General features: G+C 53.1%; 2 protein-coding genes across 5 annotated transcripts in view; one reads left to right on the plus strand and one right to left on the minus strand.

The window, feature by feature from the left end:
- Positions 1-17751, plus strand: part of NHSL3 (NHS like 3) — a 28283-nt gene extending 10532 nt beyond the window's left edge. For 3 of the 4 annotated variants that reach the window (XM_055398331.2, XM_055398330.2, XM_055398333.2), the window contains exons 2-7: positions 11158-11328; positions 11435-11490; positions 11787-11910; positions 12468-12584; positions 12669-15182; positions 15617-17751. In XM_055398331.2, coding sequence (XP_055254306.2) covers positions 11158-11328; positions 11435-11490; positions 11787-11910; positions 12468-12584; positions 12669-15182; positions 15617-15639 — 3005 coding nt within the window. In that variant the 3' untranslated portion in view covers positions 15640-17751. Of the gene's footprint in view, positions 1-5689; positions 9145-11157; positions 11329-11434; positions 11491-11786; positions 11911-12467; positions 12585-12668; positions 15183-15616 lie in introns of those variants that run through there. The other variant, XM_055398334.2, reaches the window with a different exon arrangement.
- Positions 17752-18030: 279 nt separating this feature from the next.
- YARS1 (tyrosyl-tRNA synthetase 1) overlaps positions 18031-26747 on the minus strand; it is a 30900-nt gene continuing 22183 nt past the window's right edge. Inside the window, exons 8-13 of the mRNA XM_055398335.2 lie at positions 26362-26447; positions 22906-23041; positions 21822-21919; positions 20766-20959; positions 20126-20267; positions 18031-18880 (exon numbers count right to left, since the gene is read on the minus strand). Of these exons, the coding sequence (XP_055254310.1) occupies positions 18770-18880; positions 20126-20267; positions 20766-20959; positions 21822-21919; positions 22906-23041; positions 26362-26447 (767 nt within the window). The 3' untranslated portion in view covers positions 18031-18769. The remainder of the gene's footprint in view (positions 18881-20125; positions 20268-20765; positions 20960-21821; positions 21920-22905; positions 23042-26361; positions 26448-26747) is intronic.

Consider the following 26747-nt stretch of genomic DNA (forward strand, 5'->3'; position numbering starts at 1 on the left):
GTAGGTAGAGTTGCCCAACGCCTTAGGCACACATACATACACACAGGTTCAGAACTGCACAACCATCCAGACCCTAAAGCACTTATACACACACAGACACACTCACGCACGCACATTTGGTCCCCAGGCTTTAGCCCCCACAGGCTGAAAGTTTGCAGGAGGGAGGGGAGACAAAGGTGAAGGGGAGAAGCAGGAAACCAGGGGCTGGAGACTCGGGCCGCCTCCATCTGGCGTGATCGGGAGTCGGACTGGTTCTCTGGGTTCCCTCCCCACCCCCATCCGCACCGCCGCGGCCTCTGTCTGTCCCCCTTCCCCTCCCACCCGCGGTCCCGTGGTCGCCGCCGCATCTCCCCCTTTCAGTGCAGCCACCGAGCTGGAACGCAGCCCCTCCCGGCGTGCTGCGGGATCCCTCCGCGTGTCACATTCCATCCTCCAAGTCGGGGGGAGGGGGCAGAATTGGGAAGGCCTCCAGCTCCAGGGCTGGGAGCCGGAATTCCTGGTTTCCCCCAGCGGGTGTGGCGGTTCAGGGTATCCCCGCGTCCCAAGGGGTGTTGGGGAGGACGGGCTGTCGAGAGTGCCTAGTTCCCTCACCTGGTGAATTCAGACGTGGGGTAGGGGCAGGACAGTGAGCCACCCCCTACCCCACAAGATAAGGGGTCTGCAACAGAGTCTGGTGTCTGCTGGTCTTTGGGAATGAGAGACTCCCAGAGAAGATGGCTTAGGGGGGCTTCCCTATTGTGGTGGGGGAATACACTAATGTCTTCCCAGGTTCCACATTCCTAGAGGTTCTGAATTAAGCCTGATGATCTCATCCCTCGAAGCAGGGAGCGACAGAAAGGACCAAGCCTGGGAATTTTTAGGGGGTCTGGGTTCTCCCAGTGTCTCTGGTATGGGCTCAATGACTTTGAGCAAATTGCTTTCACTTTTCTGGACATCCCTGGCTCCTAGAGGAGGCCTGTCTGTCAAATTAGGGCAGCACAGCTTAGGTGACTTTTTGGGATCCTTGCAGTTTCTGGCTGGTTATTTCATGGTGAAAGGTACTGAGGTCTAAAGAAGGTGGACTTATCCAAGGTCACTGCCTGCAGTGGTCTGAAGAATAATCATGGTTATTAGGAAGAAAGTTAGTTTAATTCTGGTAGGCTCTCTGAGGTTCCTCAGAAGCTGGGTTGATGAGAGACTCCTGAATCTTCCAGGCTCCCTGTCCCAGTAATCCTGAAATCTGGCCTGTGCCCACCTGTCTCTCCTCTTGGAATCTGCACTGAGTGGGTGGGGCTGGGGCTGGGGATCTTCATCTGCCCTCAGATGGCCACTCTAATCTGATGGTTTCCTGAGAACCAACTGTGGGTCCAGACTTGTGACCACTTGTGGTGGGGGAGAGAGAGATTAAGAGGGCTGTGTTAACAGTCTTCTGCCCTCCACCTCTTAAGGAAGAGGCCTGGGGCTTCTAGCAGCCCTTGTGTTCTTTCAGTTCCTGCTACAACTCAAGGGTCAACCAGGCTTTGAAGGTGTTCTTAAAAACCCAGAAAGCAATGTCAAGGCAACACAGAAGTAAGTGTGGGGGCTAGGGAATATTCTAGGCTATATTAAAAGGCTTTTGGGTTGGGATCTGTTTTAGAAAACTGGGGAGCTGGTATTAAAGAAGTTAACTGTTGGGACTTCTCTGGCAGCCCAGTGGTTAAGACTCTGTGATTCCACTGCAGGGGCCTAGGTTCAACTCCTGGTCAGGGAACTAAGATCCCACATGCCCATGTGGAACAGCAAAAAAAGAAAAAAAGTTAACATATTGTTAACTGTTGATTAGATGAGAGAACCTGGCCAAGGATGCACTTCAGCTGTGGTCATGAACAAAGACTGTGACATTGAGTATGGAGGTTGGAAAGAAACGTAGTTGAGGCTTCTTCCTTGAGCCTGGGAGGAGAAAAAGTGAATGTAACCTTCAGTCTTTTATTTTTACTTCTGCTGAGGATTCTGAGGTTTCCCTGGCCTCGGCCTCTGCTGACACAGGCCTAGGTATGGGACTGAGGCTTGAGTACTTACTCATTGGATTGGTCTGTGAAAGGATGGGGGAAAGAATGCCAGGCAAACAGAGAGGGCTGCAGTCTACAGGCCACAGGGAGCCAGTGAAGGTGTTTGAGCAAGGGAGGAGCCTATGAAAGTGGTGTGTTAGGAGGATGGCAGGTGCAGGCAGGACAGGTTGGGGGGTGGGGTGGTGAGAGTAGAGACTCATAGAACAGTTTGGAGGCTGTTGCAGTAATCCAGGGGAGAGGTGGTGAAGTGAGGGCTAGGGACAGGGTGAGGGCTGTGGGAGTGGAAAAGGAGTGGCAGCTGTAGAGACTGGGAGGAGATGGCAGAAGTGATCAGACCTGGGATTAATCAGATGTTGAGCTGTATGGGCCAGAGAGGGCTGTGAAGGCTCTGTGCCTGAGGCTGCTTGACTGGGGGATGGTAGCAGAGATAATGCAGAGATAAAAAAGAAAAGAAAGTGAAGTCGCTTAGTCATGTCCAACTCTTTGCGACCCCATGGACTGTAGCCTACCAGGTTCCTCCATCCATGGGATTTTCCAGGCAAGAATACTGAGCCACCAGGGAAGTCCTATGCAGAGATAAACCTAATGCTAAACCCTTTACATCAATTAATTCATGTGTCCTCCAGCTGTTTTACAAGTCAGAAGCTATTGTTCTCCCCATTTTACAGATGAGAAAGCTGGAGCTCAGAGAAGTTAAGTCACTTGTCCAAGGCTACTCAGCGAGGAGGTTGCTGAATGGGGATTCACATCCAAGCCTGTCAGATTCCAAAGACTGCGCTCTTAATTACTTTAGGTATAGATGGATTTCCTCCTATGATGGAGGGGCCTGCAGGTCCTCTGATGAAGAAAGCCTGAGACCCTGGGAGACTGGGACTCTGTGGGGTGCAAAGGTGGAGAAAACACTGTGGAGGAAGGGCAGGGGTTGAAGACTAAGCATTAAACCCTCTAAGGGCTTGGCGAGGGAGCTGGTGGGCAGTGGGAAGGGAAACTGAGTTTTAAGGAAGGGTCAGCCCTGTGTTGCAGATGTCCTTGAACCATAGAGAAGGGTGAGGATGGATGGGGAGAGGCCTCCTCGTTGCTGGAAAGACATTGGAACCTGCTAGGATTGTTTGACCTTGGTTCTCAACTCAATTCTCCCAGCCCCAGGCCAGCTGGGCAGTTAGTCCTGGGAAGTTTGGGGGACTGGTGGAGGATGTGAACTGGGAGCTCAAGGAGTACCCCCAGCACCCTGCCCGCCTCCTGTTCCCACATGCATTATGCTGTGAGGTTTACACACACAGCCCCCTCCTGGTAGGGTTTATTTTTCCCACTTTGCAGATGAAGAAACTGAGGGACAGGACCAAGTCATTAGTGGAGTCAGATTCCCCCTGCCTCTGGACCCGGAGCCCCGGGGCCACAGCTGGGAGAAGGGGTGCTCCTGTTACCTCCCCTGCCCCCTTCCATCTACATTTTCATTTGACTAGGGTGGGACGACTTGTGATCAACTGTAAGTCTAGACTTGCTTGTTGGAGCCCTGGGCTTCCAGATAAAGGGCTGGGCCAGCCCTCTCTGGTCTGAGGGATCTGAGAGGAAGCTGAACCCCCTCGCTGCCCCAGGCCCTGACCCAAAGTGAGGGACCACTACCCTCTTTCTTGGGGCAGAGTCATACATGCCAAGGGCTCTTCAGAATTTGTCTCCCCAGCCCTCCCACCTCATAGAGACTTCGGCCCAGAAGAAGGCAGTGCCTGGTTCAGGATCAAACTGCAGTGGAGGGGCAGTGAGAGCTCAGGCCTCGGACCTCTGACTCCTACGGCAGTGAGATATCTGGTGTGGGATCCGAACTCCCAAACAGGGAGGTTAGGGCTACCAGATGGGGCTAGGTCACTGAGGAGCTGATAGGAAGCTGATGTTAAGTGTCCCTTATCAGACTTTATCTTAAAAATGGTTCTTAACGCCACTTGAAATTTGAAGAGCGCTCTGCAAGTGGATGGGAGAGGAGGCCTCTGGTGGCATGGGAAGAGCAGCGGCCAGTCTGAGCTGGCCTCACATCCTGACTCTGCCGTTATTAGCTGTGTGGCTTTGGACAGGTCACTAACCCTGGGGGAGTGCCTTTGTATGACAAGGGGCGTTTAGTGAGACCATGTGTGTCTCAGGCAGCACTCAGTCAGGACTAGCTTATTTATTGTTGTAAGTAAAAAGGCCCCACGGGGCTTCTTGGGTGGCTCAGTAGGTAAAGAATCCACCTGCAATGCAGGAGACACAGGAGACATGGGTTCAATCCTTGGGTCGGGAAGATTCCCTGGAGAAGGGCATGGCTATCCACTCCAGTATTCTTGCTTGGAGAATTCCACGGACAGAGGAGCCTGGCAGGCTGCAGTCTTTGGGGTTGCAAAGAGTCGGACATGACTGAGCAACTGTGCACACACACAGGCCCCACACCTGGAGAGGCAGAGGCTCCCTCTGATGATAACACTTTGCCTTTACACTTGGTTGTCTGGCTTTAACTTTCCCAGGCACTCTGTGAGTGGGGATTAGTCCCACCTTGCAGATACCCTGAGAGGCTGATTCGTTTGTTCAAGGCCTGGAATCCAGACCTTCTGACTCCCAGCCTTTTTCTCTCCTGGCTTCATGGTGACTGCCTCTCTGGCATCTATAAAATGAGGATAATCATGCCTTGAAGGAACAAAGGAAATGGTTTGGGAAAGGCAGAATCGCACCCTGGCGGAAAGAGATTCTTATGTCATTGTCAGCAACAGATACTGACCCGGAAACTCATTATGCCATTTACTAATATTATGGTAGCTAATTCCTCCCTGTGTTACTGTCTGTCCCCCCAGGCGCCTGTGGGATGGGATCCTCCTCTCCCTGTCCCTGGCACTCCCTGCCCCCAATATTTACCTTAGAACCGGCCTGTCAGCTCTGCCCAGGCTGGGGCGGAGCTTCGCACTGAGAAAAGGAAGGGGGATTCCCACTGTGCAGAAGTGGGGTGCAGAGTCCCCCCACTTTGGGCCATGACTGAGGCTACTGTCCCCTCCCCCCTCTCTGACCCCTTAACTTCCCGAGACTTAGGGTCACTAAGGCATTTGGAGTGAGACCCGGGTTCTGGGCTCAGCCACTTCCTGGTTCGATGACCTTGAGCAAGTCACTTTCCCACAGACCTCCTTGCACTCATTTGTAAGAGGGGAGCTCACACCTTCCTTTCAGGTTTCTTGTTCTGCAAGTTCTTTGAGACAGTAGAAGAGAAAGTGTGTCGAGAACTGTAAAGCGCCTCCACCTGAGAGTTACATTCACTTCCCTTTGTCTTGCCTCGCCTCTAACAGAATTAAATCTACCCGTGCTTTGGATGCTGCTCCTATAGGAAGGCCCTGGTCCCCTCTGGGCCTTGGGTGGCCCACCAGTACAGCTGCGGAGGGGTTGAGATGCAGGGGCCTCCAAACACCCTGGATCCTGGCTCCAGAGCAAGGCCACCTGGGCAGCTGTGCCCTCCCCCTTCATTCCTCTCCCCTGAGTCAGGCCGGCTTGGCTGTGGGCGTGCCTCAGCCCCCGCCCCTTGCTCTGGAATGGGGCAGGTTGAGGCCTCACCCCATGGAGGATGTTGCCGAGACAGTGTGTACGCCTGCGCACAGGTGCGCGTGGCCTTGGAGGGGCGGGGGCTCCCTGCCCCATTCCTCCCTGTTCCCAGGCTCAGGAGGGCCCCAGAGCCACAGATCCGTGCACCTGCCTTCGTGTACAAGCAGCCACCTTGCAGGGCCCTGTGTGAATCTGTTCAGTGGTGTTCACGTGGCTTACGGAGGCCTGGGTGTGCTTTGTGGATGTGTTCATGAGAGGCCCGCTTGTGGGGGTGGCCCCAGTGAGACATTTTGGAGGTGTGAGCTGCACACCTCTGCTGGTGGACGGTATCTGCAGGTGTGCTTCCTGGTGTGCCCTGCGTCCTGGGAGGCGTGCCCGGGATCAAGGTGTCTCCTCAGATCCGGGAAGCCTCCTCCCCCGGGCAGGTAGGCGGAGGAGGCAGCGCGGTGCGCCTCAGCCCGTCTGCACCTCTGAACTTTGCCAGGGCAGAAGGTCCTACAACACGGACTCCAAGTATGGCCTTTGCCAAGGTCCTTCCGTCCTCTGGGCCTCAGTTTCTTGGCGAGGTGCATGCTCTCCACCCAAGACTCAGCTTGCTGAGCCTCTCCCCAGAGGAGCTACAGGTGTGTCGACCTGTGCCTGAAGTGGCTCAGAGTGGCTTCGGCCCTGGCCAAGCTGCAGTTGGTTGGGGGCAGGGTGTTGCTGGGGGAACCAGATGTTATCAAGTGTGAGAACCTTGGATCAGACTAGGGAATGTGCAGCTGTGGCCCTGACCGCAGGCTGCAGGCCTGGGACCTCCTTGATGCTCCCCCAGCCCCTGACTTAGCAGAGCTCAGCCTTTAGTTTCCCTGGTTGGGGGAAGCTGAGCATGACTTGGTCCTGCAGGGTTGAAGGCTCCAGTTTTGGGGCCAGCCAGAGCTTGGGCAGTCTCCTGGCTCTCTGAGCCTCACAGGTCAGTTACCAGGAGAGTACCTTTGAGTACCTACCTCAAAGGACTGTTGTCAGATCTGAGAGGGCAGAGACTGCCTTCCACCAGTGTCTGGCATGGTGCCTGGCATGAATTAATCACCCTACAAGTGTCAGTCTACTGTTCTTTTCTGTCTGAGTGGGACTCATAAGAGGGGTGGATGGGTCTGGCCTAAGAGGGAGGGAAGAGTGGACGATGTAGCCAAGAAACCTCCCATCTGTGGGGGTGATCTCCGCTTCAGAGGGAAGATCAGGTTTGTAGCTGGCACAGCGGGCAGAACGTGGCTTTTGGATTCAAGTGGTCTTGAGTACCAATGCTGCCCTGTCATTTACCAGCTTTATTATAATGCTTCTCCTCTCTGGTGTCCATTATCCTCATCTGTAAAATGGAGATAAACATGCCTGCTTCTTGGGAATTCCCTGGTGGTCCAGTGGTTAGGATTCTGGGCTTTCACTGCTGGGGCCCAAATTCAACTCCTGGTCAGGGAACAAAGATCCTGTAAGCTATGCAGCGCAGCCAAAGGGGAAAAAAAGCCTATTTCTTAAAAGTGTTGTTTAGATTTCAGTGATCTGTGGATATATACTATGTAGCCCCACAGAATTTTGTTCTCTGGAGAGTGAAGGCTCAGCTGTCTGTGTGAGTGGTCTGTAAGAAGTGGCACAGCAAGTGGAGAAGGACCAGCAGAAGGATCTTATGGCATGGGAGTCACTGTGAATTCTTAGATCTCTAGGGACTCAGAGAGAGAGAAAGGGGTGTCCTCAGGTGAGTTTGGGGGACTGTTCTTTATGGTTCACAGATCTTCTCTTCCACAGTCTCAGCTACTCTTTTTTTTTTTTTTTGGCTGAACTGCCTGGCATGGCATATGGGATCTTAGTTCCCTAAGCAGGAATTGAACCTGTGCCCCTTGCAGTGGAAGCACAGTCTTAACCACTGGACCTCCAGGGAAGTCCCTCAGCTAGCTACTCTTTCTGGAGTTGCCAGGGGCAATCTCTTTTAACACTGTCAACACTCAGCTTAACCTTTAGTACTGACCTCTTGGGGTTCTTTGAATAAAATCCAGACTCTGTCAGCGCCAAGGGGGCCCTCCCTGACCTGGCTCCTGCCTCTTCTCACCTGCTTTCTCGCCCTTGCTCATGGTATTCCAGCCACACTGGCCTCCTCTCTGTTCTGGGAAACCCACCCCACCACTCCTGCCTCAGGCTTTAGGCTTGCTGTTGCCTCCTAGAAGATTCTGTGCCCAGCACTTGGCCTGGCCGACTTCTTCTCATTCTTTAGGTCTTGCTTCCAAAGGCTTTCCTTTGGTGCCCCCTCAGGTTACACACTTCCTGTCACAGCTCCTCAGCCTTCACTATCTGAAATTATTTTGCTAGTTCACCTCATTCATGTATTCATCAAATATTTATTGAACTCATTGTATGTGCCAGACACTAGGGATACACTGGTGAACAAGGTAAAAATTCTCCATTAGCTATAACACCTAGTACTAGTTTAATAAATATTTGCTGATTAAACAAATGTCTTACGAAGAGTAGTTATTGGCCTTGTTTCCATAAGGGGTCATTACTTGTATGTGATGGAGCTGGACTTGAACCTGGACCTGAGTTCCCTGCAAGTGCCTTACTGCCCCCACTCTTATTGCCCTCATCTATGAACTGTTTCTTGGCTAATTCTGTTCTTCTTGCCTGGTGATCCAGCAGAGTCACTGAGTCAAGAGTGAGGCCAGTGGGAAGGATCCTGGGCAGGAGAATCAAGAAGTCTGTGTGGAAGGCCTGCCTCTGTCGTGTGGCAGAGTTCACAGTGCTTCCTGCTGGGGTTGCTGATGTCACGTCACCCAAGTGGGAAGACAGTCCTTTGGAAAACCTGGGGCTGAACACACACACGAGGGGCTGTTGGCACCTGCTACCATGATGGGTGTCTCCCTGGCTTCCCAGCATGTGTTCTGGGCTGGCTCCCATTCCTCCAGAACCTCTGCTAGTGGCTTTGCCATCCCCACAGGCAGTCCTGAGCCTCTGCCTGGCCGCTGCCTGCTCTGAGATCCTTCCCCAGGGAAGTACCCTCACCAGCCAGGAGGACTTGGGGCTGGGCATCATGCCAAGTCTAGTGGCTCTTCCACCTCCCATCTGGCAGCTGGGACCCTTGCTTTAGCTCTGGCTCCTGACTTTAGGAAAAGACTTGGGAAGGCGGGGAGTGGGGGCGGGCATTGGGCGGCCCCTGGAGTTGACTATCTTTGACCCTCTTAGTCATCCCCTTTATAAGAGCAGGGTATTCAGAAACTCTGGGTCTCAGTTTCCCTGTCGTAGCCTGGGAGGGTTCCTGTCTCAGCCCCGCACTCGGGGGCGGTCGTGTCGGTGGTGGGCGGGATCAGTGGCGAAGGTGGGAGGAGGACCTGGGGAGCAGCCCCTCCCCCTCCTCTGGCTGGAGCCGGCGCTCTGCAGCTGGGCTCTGGCAGACTGGTCCCCTCAGCGCTGGGTTCTAGCGAAGAAGGCGTCGCTGGGCGTTTGGAGAGGTCAGCATAGGAGACGGCCCCAGTGGCGCCTGCAGTCATGGTGGTGTTCCTGGGCCGCCACCTCCCGGCGCTCCTCGGGCTCTTTAAGAAGAAGGGTGAGTGGGTGTGGCTGGGGGGGCTTGGATGAGGGATCCCCGACACCCCCATTTGCCAGACCCTTCTGTAGGATGGGGGATCGAGGCCGGGGAAGGTCATGGGATGGGGGCTGGGGGCTGGTAATGAGGCCAGACTGCCCTATCGGCCGCGATGCCTTTGTCCACTGCTCTTCCACTGCCTTTGTCTGCTTTCTGCTTATTTGGAGGGCGGCTCTAGGTGTCTCTGACCTTGAAGCCTGCAGCCCTAGGGCAGGATTGCCTTCCTCCAGGGGTGCTGATACTTTACTGTGTACATCCCAGTACTTTAGTTCCAAGAGGGAGGGCACCCCCTCCCAGGTGGGCTCAGGTGTGTGGGAGGATGGCAGGTGGGGAGCAGAGTGGAGAGGAAAGTAGTGACCCTGGAAGTTGGGGAACAGATCAGGGAAATCCTGTTTGAAGGCCTGAGGGGTGGTTTTGAGGGGAGGGGCCTCACCCTACTTTCTTGTAGGATATGGGCTTTCAGGTCTGTATTAAGATGTAGGAGCCAGAGCTTATTAGACTTTTTGGGGACGCCAAAGGGCCCCCAAGTGTGGGTATGATTCAGGAGGCCCCTCTGGGAACCTGTAGTTTAGTCTTGGCTCTGACTGCAGTTTGCTGGGTGACCTTAGGCAAGACCTTTCCTCTTGGGGCCTGTTTATGGACTTGTAAACTCAGGAGATTAGGGAGAGGATCGCTGAGAGACGCCCCCAGCTCTGACCTTGTGGGTTTCCTGAGGATTCTCTGGGCAGGAGCTCAGCTATTGAGGAATGGGCTGAGGAAGGAGGAAGGGACAGGTCAGGTGTCTGAACTGAAGACCCTGATCTTGGGGTGTGGCCCTTTAAAGGGCTTGTTTTGTTCCTGTTGCTCCACAAGGTGCTGCCAAGGTCACGTGACCCACACCGAGCTTTTGCTTATGTTGTGGGTTCCATTTAAAGGGGAGCTGGGGCTGCACAGTGCTGACACAGCCCCCTATTCCCAGGATTAGATGACCAGCTCCTCCATGGGCGGGGCCTGTAACAAGATCCTTTGTAATGGATCCCTGGCTCCTTGGCATCAGGGCCTGGGCCTCGAGGAGAGGCGAGGAGAGGGGATACCTGGGACTGGTCCCCAAGAGAGGCTGGGGCTGCCTCATCTGGGAGTGGAGGGGCTAGGGTCCGTCTTCTCCCCTCCCCTGCCTATCCTGCCACTAAGGGACAGCTGCATGGGTGAGTGGGGGACCCTGGAGGCCATATCCTTGGTTTAGCCCACACCCCAGGACTTCTGGGAATCCAGTTATGACCTGTGTTAGTGCCCACCCCTTCCTAGTGTCCCGTGTGTCTTTTTCTTGGACCTGGGCCAGGGAGGTGTACAGAAAGGTGGTTTGTCTTTCTGTAAAGTGGAGCTCAGAATCTGGAGACAAGAGAAATGTATTTGCTCTGGCCTGTGTGTACACTGGAGTGTCTTACATGGGGCTCGGAGTGACAGTTGTATGTATATATGGGTACTGTTTGCGTAGATACAGAATGGGGACTGTGGGAGTCGTGTGTATACCTGGGGGCTGGGTGTGCTGTGGTGTGGGCACGCAGATGTGGTTATACTTGGATGCTATTTGTTTGTATACACACTAAATGAAGCCTGTGGGTGTTGTGTGCATATATAATGGGCATATGTGCCTCTATATGGGGCCCTTTGTGTCTTGTGGGTACTCAGATATATGTACACTTGGATACAGCTTGAGTATGTATCACGTTGGCCAAAAAGTTCATTTGGGGGTTTTTCCATAAGATGTTATGGAAAAACCAGAATGAACTTTTCAGCCAACCCAATTTTTGGGAGCTGTGTGTATGAAATATATACCCGAGGACTGTGGGTTGTGAGTACAGACTAAGAGAAGTCTATACCAGGCAGGTGCCCTGGGTACCCTGGGGACTGTGGGTGCCCTTGCTGCAGTGTCTGTGCATTCTCAGGACCCAGATGCCTTTGGGCCTCACTTTCCTTCCTCCTTCATCCCACCAGGCTCTGCCAAGGCTGAGAGCGACAAACGACTGAGTGTAGGGCCCGGCCAGGGGCCAGGGTCTGTAGTGGATGACCACCAGGACAATGTCTTCTTCCCTAGTGGGCGACCGCCTCACCTGGAAGAGTTACACACACAGGCCCAGGAGGGGCTCCGTTCCCTCCAGCACCAAGGTAAGGGCCTCCCTCCCCGTCCAGCGATGCTTTCAGCTCATCCAGTGATGCTTTCAGCTTGCAAAGCCAGGGGCCTGGCTCAGCATACCTCTCTGATGTCTTTCAGAAAAACAGAAACTGAACAAGGGTGCCTGGGACCATGGAGACACCCAGAGCTTACAGGTGCGCTCCACCTCCAGCTCAGTCCTGACTATATTCTTCCCTCCCTGCTTGACTTGACCTCTGCCAAGTATGTCTTTGAACCTTTCTGGATCTGTTTCCTTTCTGTATTGTGAAAAACTAGACTAGTTGCCCGCTGAGGGCTGGTCCAGGGTAGCTCTGGTTGATGCCTGCTCAGTGCTAGGTGATGCTGGGGCATGTTAGGAGGGGTGAATCTGAGTCAGAAGTTCAAAAGGGGGAACCTGCAGAGGCAAGGGTCAGCCCCACTCATGCCTCTGGGCTGATCCTTCTCCCAACAGTCTTCCCGCACTGGGCCAGATGATGATAGCATCTCCTTCTGCAGCCAGACCACATCCTACACAGCTGAGAGCTCCACGGCAGAGGACGCGCTCTCCATCCGCTCTGAGATGATACAGCGCAAAGGTGTCTGCTCACCAGCCGGGGATTCTCGGGCAAGGGAGGGTGGGGGTGGCGGGTACCCAGCCCCTGCAGCTTTCCCTTTTCCTCCTAATCTATTGTTTCCCAAGACTCTGTGATTCAGTGAATTCAGGAAACATAGTACCCTATGTCCTCTTGGAGATTCGCAATGAACGTTAACTGAAAAGCAGGATAGTTCAGAGTTGAGAAACCTGGGTTTGAGCCTTGTGTTGATACAGCCATGTGATCTTGGGCCAACCCTTTACCTCTCTGTGTTTCTGTTTGATGTTCTATAAAAAGGAGGACAAGAATACTTACCTTATGGGAACAAATGCCAAGTGTTTAGAACACATAATAAGTGTTCACTAAATGGAAATTATCCTTACTGACCTAGTAGAACCTTGCGGAAGAGCATCTAGCTTTAACCCAGTTTTGCCCATGCCTACTTGATGGTGGAAATCTTTTTTGGCAGAGCTCTTGTTAATAGTCTGTAAAAGTCGTCCTTGGCAGAATGTGCCCCAAGACCTGCTCTAACAGTTTCTCTCTCCTGGACTGGCCCCCAGGCTCTACCTTCCGGCCCCACGATTCGTTTCCCAAACCATCTGGAAAGTCGGGGCGCCGGCGGCGGGAGCGGCGGAGCACGGTGCTGGGACTGCCGCAGCACGTGCAGAAGGAACTCGGTGAGCACCCCATTGAGGAGACTGTGGGTGGGAGCCCTGGCCCACCCCTCTGCTGACTCCCACGTCCTCCTTGATCCGTTCCAGGCCTGCGGAATGAACGTGAGCCACCAGGTACGCCTCGGCCTCCGGGTCCACGGGACGCTGTACGCATTCCCACAGTGGATGGCCGTCCGGCAGGCCCGGCCGCGGGGCAGGGGGCCAGGGTGTCCCTGCAGGCGCTGGAGGCAGAGGCCGAAGCCGGGGCCGAGGCCATGCTGCAGCGCCACATCGACCGCATCTACCGCGATGACACGCTCTTCGGCCGGTCCACGGGGGCTCGGCCCCCTCCGCTAACCCGGCCCATGTCCCTCGCAGTGCCTGGACTGACGGGAGGGGCCGGGCCTCCAGAACCCCTGAGCCCGGCCATGTCCATCTCGCCCCAGGCCACCTACTTGTCGAAGCTGATCCCTCACGCCGTGCTGCCGCCGACCGTGGATGTGGTGGCCCTGGGCCGCTGCAGCTTGCGCACCCTGAGCCGCTGCAGCCTGCTCTCAGCCAGCCCGGCCTCCGTCCGCTCTCTGGGCCGCTTCTCCTCGGCCTCCAGCCCGCGGCCCCGCAGCCGCCACCCTTCCTCCTCCAGCGACACCTGGAGCCACTCTCAGTCCTCCGAGACCATCGTGTCTGATGGCTCCACCCTCTCCTCTAAGGGTGGCTCTGAGGGCCGGCCAGAGGGCTCCGTGGCCAACAGTAGCGTGGTGCCGCCTCCGCAGGGGGGCAGCGGGCGGGGCTCTCCCAGCGGGGGCAGCACCGCCGAAGCCTCAGACACTGTCAGCATTCGGAGCGGGGGCCAGTTGTCTGGCCGGAGCGTGTCCCTACGTAAGCTGAAGCGGCCCCCGCCGCCTCCCCGTCGGACCCACTCGCTCCATCAGCGCAGCTCAGCGGTCCCTGATGGGCCCTTGGGGCTGCCTCCCAAGCCTGAGCGGAAGCAGCAGCTGCAGCCGCCCAGGCCGCCCACCACTGGAGGGTCGGAAGGGACGGCGGCCCCGCCCTGTCCACCCAGCTCGGCAGGCGGCTGGGTGTCTGGCTTGTCTCCGGGTGGCTCCCGGCGCCCCCCACGCTCCCCGGAACGGACACTCTCACCCTCCAGTGGATACTCGAGCCAAAGTGGTACCCCTACCCTCCCTCCCAAGGGTCTAGCAGGGGCCCCTGCTTCCCCAGGCAAGGCCCAGCCCCCCAAACCAGAACGTGTCACTTCCCTTCGATCTCCTGGGGCCTCCGTCTCCTCCTCCCTCACGTCTCTGTGTTCCTCTTCCTCTGATCCAGCACCCTCAGACCGCTCTGGTCCTCACATGTCGACTGTCCTGGGTGACAGGTTTGTCATACCTCCTCACCCTAAGGTGGCTGCCCCCTTCTCCCCACCTCCCTCTAAGCCCAAGAGTCCAAACCAAGCTGACCTTGCTCCTGCTGTAGTCCCTGGGCCCCTCTCTACCACTGCTGCCAGCCCTGAGTCCCCACCCACTCCCCAGACATCCCTGACTCCACCTCAGGCATCTCCTGCTGCCTCCAAAGACCGGTCACCCCCTCCATCCCCACCCCCATCGTATCACCCACCCCCACCCCCCACTAAGAAGCCAGAGGTGACTCTGTCTGCCCCGGAGACCGCTGACGAGCCCCTCCAAGATCCCAACTGGCCCCCTCCCCCGCCTCCTACCCCAGAGGAGCAGGACCTGTCCATGGCCGACTTCCCACCACCTGAGGAAGCCTTTTTCTCTGTGGCTAGCCCTGAGCCTGCAGGCCCTTCACCCCTCCCAGAGGCCTCCTTACCTGCTGTTTCCTTCCAGAACCAGCCCCCTGGTACCCCAGACCCTCCTCCAGCCCCACCAGCCCCACCTGCTGCCAGCTCTGTTGCAGGGCTTCTGGCCAAGGCCCCTCGGAAGGAGCCGGTGGGCTGCAGCAAGGGTGGGGTCCTTCCCCGGGAGGATGCCACCGTGCCACTGGTCACACCCTCACTCCTGCAGACGGTTCGGCTGCGCTCTGTGGGCGCTCCCACAGTGGCTCCAAATCCAGCATCAGGGCCATCGCCCCCACAGAAGCCACTCCGAAGGGCCCTGTCAGGGCGGGCAAGCGCAGCGTCTACCACTGCCTCGGGGCTCCACGCGGCTGTTCGGCTCAAGGCCTCTAACCTGGCTGTCAGCGCGGGCCCTGTGGGTGCCCAGCCCAATGGACCACCTGAGGCAGAGCCACGGTCCCCTGCCTCTACGGCCAGCTTCATCTTCTCCAAGGGCACTAAGAAGCTGCAGCTGGAGCGGCCAGTGTCCCCGGAGACCCAGGCTGACCTCCAGCGGAACCTGGTAGCTGAACTAAGGAGCATCTCAGAGCAACGACCACCCCAGACCCCAAAGAAGCCACCTAAGGCCCCCCCGCCCGTGGCTCGCAAGCCTTCTGGGGGCGTTCCCCTTCCCACCTCCCCCAGCTTGCCTCGGGCTGAGCCCCTTACTGCGCCTCCCACCAACGGGCTCCCCCATGCCGAGGACAGGACTAAGGAGGAGCTGGCAGAGAATGGAAGTGTCCTGCAGCTGGTGGGCCCGGAGGAGCAGAAGTTGGGCCCGCCTGGTACAGGTACAGTGGTCTGGGAGGGGTGGGGTGTGGAATCCAGCACTGGTCATGGGACACAGGTATCAGAAGTTCTGCCCTTAGGGACTTGCTCTTGGATCTTGAAGGTTTTTCTGGTCTCAGGGTGTCTGGGGAGGGTGACTTGTCACCTCTGATGAGCTCCATTGAAGGAGTTTGGTATGAGGGTCTCTGGAGTCAGACCTACTGAGTTTGAATTCCAGCTCTGCCCTTTTATCCACCCATCCTGGCCTCGAGTTCCTCACCGTGAAGTATGAGGAGTGATACTTTATTAGAGACAGAGGGAGCATTTGTAAAATGTCGAGCCCTGTGCTGTTGGCATGGTCAGTAAAGTGAGGGGGTGAGGATATGCCCTGGGCTCTTAGTGGCCAGAACCAAACTTGGGGGCCCCTGGCTGAGTGTCCCTTCTTTGCCCTCCGCAGACCCACAGAAAGAGCTGGTCTGACCACCAGACACCTCGCTGGCACTGCTGACCCATCCCAGGAACACATTCTCAGGGACCTGAGCGGCTCCGAGGATGAGAGGATACGGCAGACACTTAACTTACTGGGGGGATGCCTGCAGCCTTAACCTCCACAGCCTTTGGTATTTATGCAAGCCTGTGTGGATCCTGTCCTCCAAGTCACCCAGCTCTCATGCCTTTTCCTGAATGGACTCACCTCTGGCAGCTGCCGCTTCAGTTTTGGCCTTAGCCTCAGCCTCATCTTGGAGGAGGTAGCTGGTGGGAGTGGATGTCTGCGCCCCCTGCTGGCCTCAAGGCCACAGAGATGGGGGACCACAGCACCTCACTTTCTTTTTTTTTCATATCCAAATCATACACATGCTGTAGTCCAGAATCAAAGCACTTTTGAAAAGTGGCTGCATGTCCATCCCCCAGGACCCATGAAGCCACATTCCAAGGGCCTGTTTACATGGCAGCAGCATCAGTCCCTAGCAGCGAGCCCATGGCTGGGACTAACCTGTCTGCCCCCTCCTCTGATCCAGTTTGCTCCTTAGTTCTTGGAGGTAGGCAAGTTGTATTCCCACAGGCTTCTCCAGGCTGGAGGCAGGATTGGGGCTGTGGCATTCCAAAGCACAAAAGGTGCAGCAGGGGTTAGGCCCCCTGTGCCTCAACTTACCACCAACCAGCTTCCTGCCTTCTAGTTCTGCCAGGTGCTTCAAGCAGGGGACAGGAAGTGGGAGCCTGTCAAGGTCCAAATGGGTGGTATCGGATAGCACCAGAGGGGAGGTTCACAGGCTCACTCTGCCCTCTGAGAACAGCAGGGAGTCATGTCATGGGTCACTTGGCCCCATTTCACTTGATCAGATTGGGGTGGGTGAGCACAACTCTTTAGAGGCAGGAGCTCACGGGCTGTGGCAGAGCTGAGCCCCTTTCAGCTTGGCAGGAAGTACCGAGGACGTGGATGAAAGGCTGGGGCTGGGGCTGGCAGGGAAGAGCTGCTTCGGGCAGTGGGCTGGGACCTGGCCGTATGGATTTCATCCTGACCTTCCTTTGCTCTGTGCATGTCCTTTCTGCAGCTGCCTGTTAGTGCAGGTGGTTCCACTGGGGGGCTGCTGACGCTGAGTGACAGGATGGGAGGCCAAGAGTGCATTCTATTCCAGACTTTTCCCTAGTCAAAGTGGGGGCCCTTGATGCTCCAAGGGGTGGGCTGGGTGGTTTCCCCACATAGATGTCAGTCTCTGCTACTGATCTCTCCAGGAATCTTACCAATCTTTCCATTTTCAACCTGTGCCACCTATGTTGGTAAGCTAGTTTCCTCCGAGGTTCCACGGGGGTGACCCTAGTGCTTCCTCCCGCTGCAGTGTGGCTGTCACCAGGGTTGCCCCTTCTGTATTAATCTTCTTTCTTCAACAGTGACTCAGGCTTGAGCTGGACAAGGAACCTTTTTAGCTGCTTCTCCACCCAGGAGACAGGTTGACCCTCTCCCAGAACAAGAGCTGGGAGCACAGGGGATGTAGTTGGAGAGCCCAGGTTCCTTTGGCCCTCTCTACCATCTTCTCTGTAGCTATAAACTAGTGTTCTTCCCTGCGCACCGGGCACATGTTGTGCCTGCCCAGTAAGATGGGGAAGACATTCGGTAAACCAGCTCTACTCAGAGCTCCTGATCAGCCTCCTGGGAATGAGGGACTAGGACCAGGCCAAAGCTTCCGTGACATCAGGCCTAGGACTGAACTAGCATCACAGAACTGCTGGAGGTGGGAGGGAGCCCACCTCCTGTGTCTTTCCCTCCCCTCTGTTCCTTATCTTCAGTTGTTTCCCCACTGGGTGGGACAGAGTTGAAAGGAGAAGGGAGGATCTCCCAAGAGTCTATCCTTCTTTGTCCTCTGGGGTAAATGAACTTGACCTAGTGCACATGGAGACCAAAAGCCTCTGATTTTTAATTTCCGTAAAAATGTTAGAGAGAGAAGTATATATATATATATATATTTCTTTAAATTTTTGAGTCTTTGATATGTCTATGCGATCTGTTCCCTCTGCCCTGAAGCCGGAGTGAGACACATGGAAAAACTCTGTGTGGGTTTCATTCGAAGGTGTTAATTAAATGATTAAAACTTGGCTGTGGCTGCTGCTGCTTAATGGGGAGGGTCAGGGTGGTGGTCTGCACCCACATTTAGAAAGGAAAATGTTCTGAACCCCAAAGTGAGCCTTTTCTGCTCAACACAGCTAAAGGGAAAGTCAAGGTATCTGCTGTCCAGCCCAGTCCACCCATGCCCCCATCACAGATTCAAAAGTCCAAGATACACGCAGCCCTAAGCAGGGTGAGGAGCCCAGAAGCTGCTGCACTGTGTTCTCTCCTGAGCTGGTCTAGCTCACAGACAGGTCCCATCCAGCCACCCTTGTTCAGATATTTTATTTGAATTTATGACAGTGACATTTAGTGGTTCTGAGATGGCTTATGGAGAAGCACCCTCCCCTTCTTGAAGAAAAAACCAGTCTGTGCCATCCAACAACACACAGCTGGTTCAGGGAGTGTCCCCACCTAGCATGATCAAAGGACATTCTAGGAACCCTGGGACAGGCTCTGCCCCCAAGCGCCAAGCCTCAGAGTTGGCATGCTTGGGGAAAGCTGCCAGCCACTTGGTAGACCACTAGGTTCTCTGTTTTCCCTTCCCTCCCCTTTTCAAATCCCACAGTTTCCTGTTGGGGAAAGGCTGTAATTAGCTGGGTTCAGGCACCAGATCCCAGCCAGAGACATGGCTGCTGTGATACCTCTAGGAAAAATGGAAATCAATATTTTCCCAATTAGAAGGATTATGGCATGAACTTTTTCTGAGTTACGTTATATTGAAACCAGATTTGTCAGATTAGCTGCCAAGGGAAGAAGATAGGGCTAGACTCCCTGTGCTGCCCTGCCCCCATCACTCCCCAGGTCAGCCTCTCCCTGCAGCCAGACAGGGTGCTCCTGGACCCTAGGGAGGCTGAGCTGCCCCTCACCAAGTCTTGTGCCTAAAAGAGTCCTGAATGTCCTGCTTCAGTGTCCTGGGAGATGGATAAGCAGGTGATGGACGGAGCAAATTAAGGAGAGAGGAGATGACTAAGGATGATGAGAGAAGGGAGGAAGACGCCAGGTTGGCTAGCTGATGTTCCCCCCTTTCAGCGATTTACAGGAGACGGACCCCAGCTTGGTCATGAAGTTGGTTTGCTTCCACTGTGCAATGCACTCGTCAGAAATTGTAAAGTCAGCCTGGGCAAGGAAAAAAAAAAAAGTGATTATAGTGATGGTGGCAGGACTGCAAGAAAACAGACTCATACTACCAGTAGTGTAAGGTGACTCAGCTTCTCGAAGAGAGCAGTTTGTGAAAACTTTCATCGCCTATCATTTGCCTAAGGTAAGTGCACTTTAGGAATTTAGTTTAAGAAAATAATCATGAATAAGTACAAAGAACTGGTACAATGCATCTACTGTAGCATTCTAAGTGAAAATCTGAGAACAACCTCAATGTCCAAATAAGGTTTTGGATAAAATGATCATTATGATTCTATATGATTCTCACTCCTCAGTATTTAAGAAGATGGGTAAATTTTTGAGGCATAAAGTTAAAAGAAAAAGAATAAACATATAGTACGACTCAAACTACCAATATAAACACATTATCACTATACATAAAAGAAGTCCAGAAGGAAAGCAATCACTCACTAATGACATTTCTCAGAACCAGTAGCTAGCAGAATTATAGATCTTGTTCCCCCTACATTTTAGACATTTCTACAATGAAAATTTATTTTATAGCCAGAAAAAAATAAGTTGATTCAAAAAACCAGCCTGGGAAACTAGGAAAGGAGGAAGTGGACAAAGCCAGTTGTCACCTGCAGGAGCACGGAGAGGTAGAAACCACTCTAAAAGCCCTCCAGAAACACCTGTCTGTTGAGGAAACGAAGTATTAACTAGATAAAGCCACACATGCAGTGACTTAGCTGCACAAGGAGAGTGAATCTCTGCTGCTTTATGCAGCGATGTAGCCCCAGTACCTAGAACAATGCCAGACATACATGTTAGGGACACAACAGGTGTTGAATGCACGAATGGATTCCGGGCAGGTGATGCGAGTCAGTGCTCTGAGAATCAGTGTTCTCACCAGGCTGGGCAGGAAGGACTCCAGGAGGGCTCTGATCCTGGTTCTGTCACTTCCAGTGACCCTGTGTGGCCGTGCCAGATAAACTGGGGATCATCTCCCATCATAGACTGAAGATCTAAAGAGGAAACATCTCCAGTCTCTCACAGGATGCCTCTAACAGTCTGTCAGTGCTCAGTACCTGTGAGGGCTCGGGGGCTCCTCAGGTACCTCATTTGAGAGGGCTGGAATGAAGGAAGAGAGGGGCTTAGATGCAGGAAGGCCCAGCTGGGAAAAGGGCAGGTGTGGAATCAGTAACAGCAATCTGCAGACAGTCCGAGCAGCCCCGGAAAGAGGGGAAAAGTGCAGCTTGTTACCTGCAATTTCTCAAAGACTTTCTTCTTGGGCTTCAGCTCTTCGTCTGGTTGGCCCTTCTCATAGCCCTTCACAAACACTCGCTCACCAGGAGCAGAGCCTGCAGGAGGGTCTAGAGGCTCAACCTTGCGGTTTACCCCTTCTCTAGAAGGACACACAGGACAATGAGACAGTGAGGCCATGGATGGCCTCTAGCTGCTGTGGAGGCCAAAGCACTGGGGCCTTTACCTCAGGGGCTCTAATAGGATTTAGGGTACCCTCAATGCCAGAGCCCCAGGAGCTCCTCACTGCTGTCAACCAGGGCTCAACTGAAATCCTATGTCAGGAGAGATTCCAAAATTTGGGCTTTTAAGGGATATGACGTAATAGTCAATGAACTGGGTTTGAATCCTGGCTTCACCCATTACTACTAGAGAGACTCAAGCATGCACACAGCTCTGAATCTTCAATTTCTATTTTAATACAGTTAACTTCAGGTAAAGTGCTTTATCCACGGTTCCTGTATAGTAAGTAATTCCTCCGTGCATAATCTTTTGGGGAGTGTTCTCAGGGCCTCCACCTGGCATGTGGAAGGGCAGCATGTGGGCCACCCCCCTTCTTCCTGGCCTCCCAAGGCCCTCTAACCCCCCGGTTCTCACTCACACAGAAGCACACAGGAGCATGCCTTGGGACTCGACTCCCCTCATCTTCTGGGGTTTCAGATTGCACAGCACCACCACCAGCCTGTCCTGCAGTTCTTCCTTGGGCACAAACTGCACCAGGCCGCTCACCACAGTCCGTGGCTCAGTTTCCCCCACATCGATCTTCTCCACATACAGGCTGTCTGCATCCGGGTGCTGCCGCAAGAGATATCAAGTCTTGGAGAGTATCCCAGTGGAACAGATCACAGGGATCACCTCTGGCTCCAGAAAGGGACATCCACTCCCTACAGGGGCCCCAGAGGAACTCTCTAGAGCTAACTCTCCAGGTCTCAGAGAGCAGACATGAAAAGGGGCCCCGAAGAGGCAGATTTGAGTAACATGAGGCTAATTACGTGCATTAGAGGTGAAAGGAGTCTCTAACAGAGATTAAAATGGCCTGGAATGCCTGGGTGGCCATCCTTATGGCCAAATGTGTGATGGATCAACCCCAATCCTGGGGGGGACTGGAAGATGGAGGACGGGCAATGGCTTCACCATCTGAAACAAGAGCATCAGTAGCTCTTTCAAGGTAGTTTTGGTGGTTGGTCTATATGGTGAAAAGCAAATATATACTGGGAGAAAAAAAATACCCAGACCACTGGTCCTAGGCCACTGGCTACAAAGCTTTCTGCCTCTGGGAAAGAGGAAGTTCTTCTTTCTCCCTTCACCATTTTCTGGGGTGGGGACAGGGGAGGACAAAGTAGCTGATCAACGATAAGACCTGCAACTAGTCCAGACAAGCTGGGAGACACCAGGTGAGTCCACAAGACTGGATGTGATAGATAAACAAGTTCCTTCTGACTAACATCCGCTCTGTACTCTGAGTTCCTGGCTGTGTTTGGTTAGGTCCAGAGATAGCCAAGGGAAAAGCCTGATGCCTCGAACTAGATGCTTAGGTGCTGACTTGCAGTATGACCTAAGGGATGTTGCTTTCCATCCCAGGCCAGGTTTCCTCCAGATGGAAGCAGACAAACCTGACCCCTGTCTGCCTCTCCAGGATGTGGTGGAAAATGAGTACCTTGTCCACACTAATGACTTTCCCCACACGGATATCCAGCCGGGATGGGATGACCTCCTCTGGTTCTGAATTCTTGGCAGGGCCTTTGACAGCTGGCTCTGGGGATGAGAAGAACCCAAGGGTCAGAGCTCTCCTCCTTCCCACGACAGGTCAGCTGCTGATGCCCTCAAATGAGGATACGAGCAGGACTTAGTGCAGAATCCCCAGAATCTACCCACTGAATTAAAACAGAGGCAGCCACTGTTGACAAGAGCATGCCAGATTTCACCTCTCCCCCACTCAGGTTATTGGGCTGGAGGGGAGAGGAGGGGTTGGTGTAGCTTTGCCGCCATTCACACGTTCCATATATAAGTATTGAGTCTTTTCTGGGAGGCCCCCACAAAGACTATCAATGTTAACATCTCAGCTTCGTGGCTACATGGCTGGTCAACTAAGAACCAGTCAGAAAAATGTGGGAGGGAACTGGGTGAATCTAGAGATCGGCTTTCCTAAGGAGCTGTGCAGGCCCTGCCTGAGCAGCTACGTCAGCCTCAGGGTCTAATGCAACCTCTCTCCTCAACTGAAGATGTGGATTTCGTGAAAGAACCAAAGCATGTGCCTCACAGCAGCACTGACAGCAGTGTTGGTACAGCAAGGTATAACTGCTTCAGGTGGCTCAGCGGTGAAGAACCCACCTGCCAATGCAGGCCATGTGGGTTTAATCCCTGAGTCGGGAAGATCCCCTGGAGAAGTAAATGGCATCCTCCTCCAGATTCTTGCCTGGGAAATTCCATGGACAGAGGAGTCTGGTGGGGCTACAGTCCACGGTGTCGCAAAAAAGTTGGTCATGACTTAGCGACTAAAACAACAGCAAAATTGCTTCATGGTACTGACCAAACCAAATTCAGGATGACTGGAGTTTTCCATTCCAGCAGTCAATGGGGCATGACTTTCCTGCATTTCAGACCGTCCCGGCTTCTTGGGCCTGAACTGAAGACAAACCCTCTTCTGAGGCACTGACAAGCTCTCTACATGCCTCTCACGCTCTCTCGTGTCAGCACCCCACACATAACCCCCTTCCCGGGCCCTCCCCAGCTGGCCTTACTCTGCTTTGAAGGATCTGGGTAGGCAGCGCTGGACAGTTTCTTCAGAGCAGGGGTATTAAACTTTTCCCGGATGGGATCCAGCAACTTATTCAGGGCAACTTCAACAGAATTCTTTAGGTCTCCAGGGTGTACAACCTGCAAGTAGACAAGGCCGGGTGAGAAGGGGCGCTGGAACAGGTGAAGGGGGTACAGGACACCAGGATCTCCTGAGAAAAATGTGCAGGCAGAATGCACGGTGTTTTCCCAGCAGAGTCTCATCCGAACTTTAGAACAACCTTGTGAAGCTGGTAGAGTAGAGAAGGGGACACAGATTCAAAAGGTTATCTAGTTTGTGAGAGACCCAGGTCTTCCGATGCTGAATTCCATACTAACTTGAGAGTTTGTAGAGGCTAAATGTTTCTCATCAGTCAAATTTCTCTGTGCGTGCTAAGTCGCTCAGTCATGTCCAACTCTTTGCGACCCCATGGACTATAGCCCACTCCTCTGTCCATGGGATTCTCCAGGTAAGAATACTGCAGTGGGTGTTTGTCCTCTTCTCCAGGGGATCTTCCCAACCCAGGGATTGAACCTAAGTCTCTTGAGTCTCCTGCATTGGCAGGTGGGTTCTTTACTACTAGCGCCACCTGGGATGATTTAAATTCCTCCATTTACACTCTGAGTAGTGGCATAAAGCAGGTACTATTTATATGCAGGGAAACATTCACACAGGGAACCCAGGGGCTACAGACAGCCTAGGAGGGAGAGATGAGTGAGCAAGAAGGAAGAACAAAGACTCTGGAGATAGATCACCTGAAGTGAGAGTCCCAGCTAGCTGGGTGATCTCAAACCAGGCACTTAACCTCTCTGAGCTTTGGAATCTTCACTTAAAAAAAATAAATGAAAATAACAATACTTTTATCTTCCAGTGTCGGAATGAGGATTAAATCACTTAACATGGGTGAAAGTGATGCGTAGTGCTAGAACATGGTAGGAGCTCAGTAATTCCATTTTTTCTTCTCGTGTCCCACGACTAGAACCTTTACATCCCAAATCTGGCCTGAAAGGATCTTCTAAGGTATTCTGGCAGATGTCCCTTAGGTGTGAATATATGTAATAACACCTATGTTTTCGTTTCTGATGGTACTCCTTCCTTTTCTCAGGAATGGCGTTTTTGCTGTTGTTGGCCACACTGTGTAGCATGTGGGATCTAGTTCCCTGACGAGAGGTTCAACCTGGTTTTAGAAGTGATAGAACCAAGTCCTAACCACCGGACCAACAGGGAAGTCCTTCCTTTTTAACCAAAGAAAAGTTTTAGACCTGCACTGTCCAACATGGTGGCCACAAGCTGCATGCAGATATTTAAATCTAAGTTAGAATTCAGTTCCTCTGTTGTACTGGTCACATGTGGCCAGTGGTAACTGTGTCAGTGCAGATAAGAACATGTCTACCATCATAGGAAGTGCTGCTAGTTATGTTGTCAGGCTCTTTCTTCAGAAACATTTCTTCTATTCTTTCTTACTGAAACAAAGTGAAAGTGTTAGTCACTCAATCGAGTCCGGCTCTGTGACCCCGTGGACTGCAGCCCGTCAGGCTCCTCTGTCCGTGGGGCTCTCCAAGCAAGAATACTGGAATGTGTAGCCATGCCCTTCTCCAGGGGATCTTCCAGACCCAGGAACTGAACCTGGGTCTCCTGCTTTGTAGGCAGATTCTTTACCACCTGAGCCACCAGGGAAGCCTTCTTATCATTTCCACAAAGGACTGCTCATGAGGTTGAAGAGCTGAGTGTGGGTTCCGTGGCCTGCCTCAGGCTGCAGACAGAGGGTTTCAGAGCAACAGCTGCCAAATATCCAAAAAATGGGCCTGAAGGAACCTCAGGACTCAGAGGTCACTAAGTCTTTTCTTCCTTCCATATGCTCAAACTCTCATATGACATTGCCTCCAGTGGCCCTCTGGCCTCTGCCTGAACACCTCAGTGATGGGGAATGCAAGGTCAGGCAAGTCAGCCCTGTCCATCACCACACAACTGAGGTCATTACAAAGTTCTTCAAGCTTAAGCAAGCCTCCCTGCAGTCTGCATCTGCAGTCCTGGTTCAGCCCTCTGTTGCCACAGGAAGCAACCTCATCTCTAACTCAGGAGAGTCTTTCTTGGGTTTGAGGATAGGTGAACACATACTTGCATCCCAGTTCAACACGCCGAGCTCTCTCAACTTGTGCTTTATGAGCTGGTTTGCAACCTGTTCCCTGTCATGACATCTTTCCTCTCCCCATCAATGCACTCCAGATTGTCAAATAAACATTACAAAATTTATTTTTGTGAGGTTTATTTGACCAAAAACCTCAAAAAAATACAACACAACCCAAAGGTACTCAGAACATTGGAAACTGAATGATCAAGTCCCCGGTCTGGACTCCACATTTCTGACAATGAAGCCAAGACCTCATGAACATTTCCGATAGCCCTGTCATGCTGCTGATTCAGCCCATGTTCAGAGCCAGTCAAGACCCCCATTTCATCCACTATACACGCTGTCATTACGCGTTTGCTTTAGCATCTGGCCCTGTCTTCCTCTCCCACAGTGGCCCCCTCGCCTTGCTGACTCCAATCAGACTCTAAACCACTTGTGAGTCCTGAGATACCACACTGCTTCCTCTTACCATGTCTCACACAATGAATTCCCTCACGGGTTTCCTGAAGAAGCCCTAATGAGTGAGACGGTGTGTGAACGTTATCCCCTCCACAAAGCTTTCCCAGACAGCCAGTTAGTCACTTCCTCCCGTTCTATTTCTGGACTATGTATACATGGTCCAGTAACCAGTAAATGACATTTATTTACATGTCATCCTCTCCTATGGACTATGAGCTTCATGAAGATTTAATCCTCTTTGTAATGTCAACCCCTAGCATAGGGGTCGCTAAAGGTCAGACACGACTGAGCGACTTCAATTTCACTTTTCACTTTCACACATTGGAGAAGGAGGTGGCAACCCACTCCAGTGTTCTTGCCTGGAGAATCCCAGGGACGGGGGAGCCTGGTGGGCTTCTGTCTATGCGGTTACACAGAGTCGGACACGACTGAAGTGACTTAGCAGCAGCAGCAGCATAGGGCCAAACACATGGGCACCTAGTAGGTCTTTTGTTAAATTGTCGAAATGAATAGTACTCTCTCTTCTGTTCTTTCATAGCTGTGTCTCTTTTCTGAACCTTGATTTGGTACCTGAAATGCTTCATCTTGTTGGGTTTGGTCCTTCATTCCAGGTTAAGTCCTTTGGAGAGTGATTAAGACACCAACATACTAGCTTTCTGTCATTTGCTAATCTACTCCACGAACCATCTGAATCCTCATCTGAGCCATTAACAAAATATACAGCCTCGAGATCATCATGACAGAGCCCTATGGCAGAGAGAAACTTGGTGAGGCCACACAGAGAGGTTTGTCAGAATGAGTTCCGTTGGGATTATCCTCCTCTGGTATTACCTCATCAGCAAAGTCCTTTTCCAGGTCCAAGTAAGCTGTGTAGGTTTTGTTTCCACCCCATTTTTCATCTCGAAGGATCACAAACTCTGTAAGAAAAAGGATCCATGCCAACAAACTCACAGACAATGGCGAGTCAGCATCCCTGGGCCAAACATGTATTTGTAGTTTCTGCCATGTATTTTAAACTTAACCATACAGTATTTTATTGTTTTTTTAATCAGTGGTGTCCTGTATACCCAGCTAGCATCCAAGCTCAGGGGAAACAATTGTCTTATATCTCTTCTGTATTCCTCCACTCCACATGCCTACCCCCTTCATTTCTACCACTCACACCCACTCTGGCACCCCACTTAGAACCTACTCTGCTAACAAACACACAGACATCT

The sequence above is a fragment of the Moschus berezovskii genome, chromosome 2 (genome assembly GCF_049115385.1).
Source record: "Moschus berezovskii isolate FMDL1 chromosome 2, NW_MosBer_1.0, whole genome shotgun sequence".
Taxonomy (NCBI): domain Eukaryota; kingdom Metazoa; phylum Chordata; class Mammalia; order Artiodactyla; family Moschidae; genus Moschus; species Moschus berezovskii.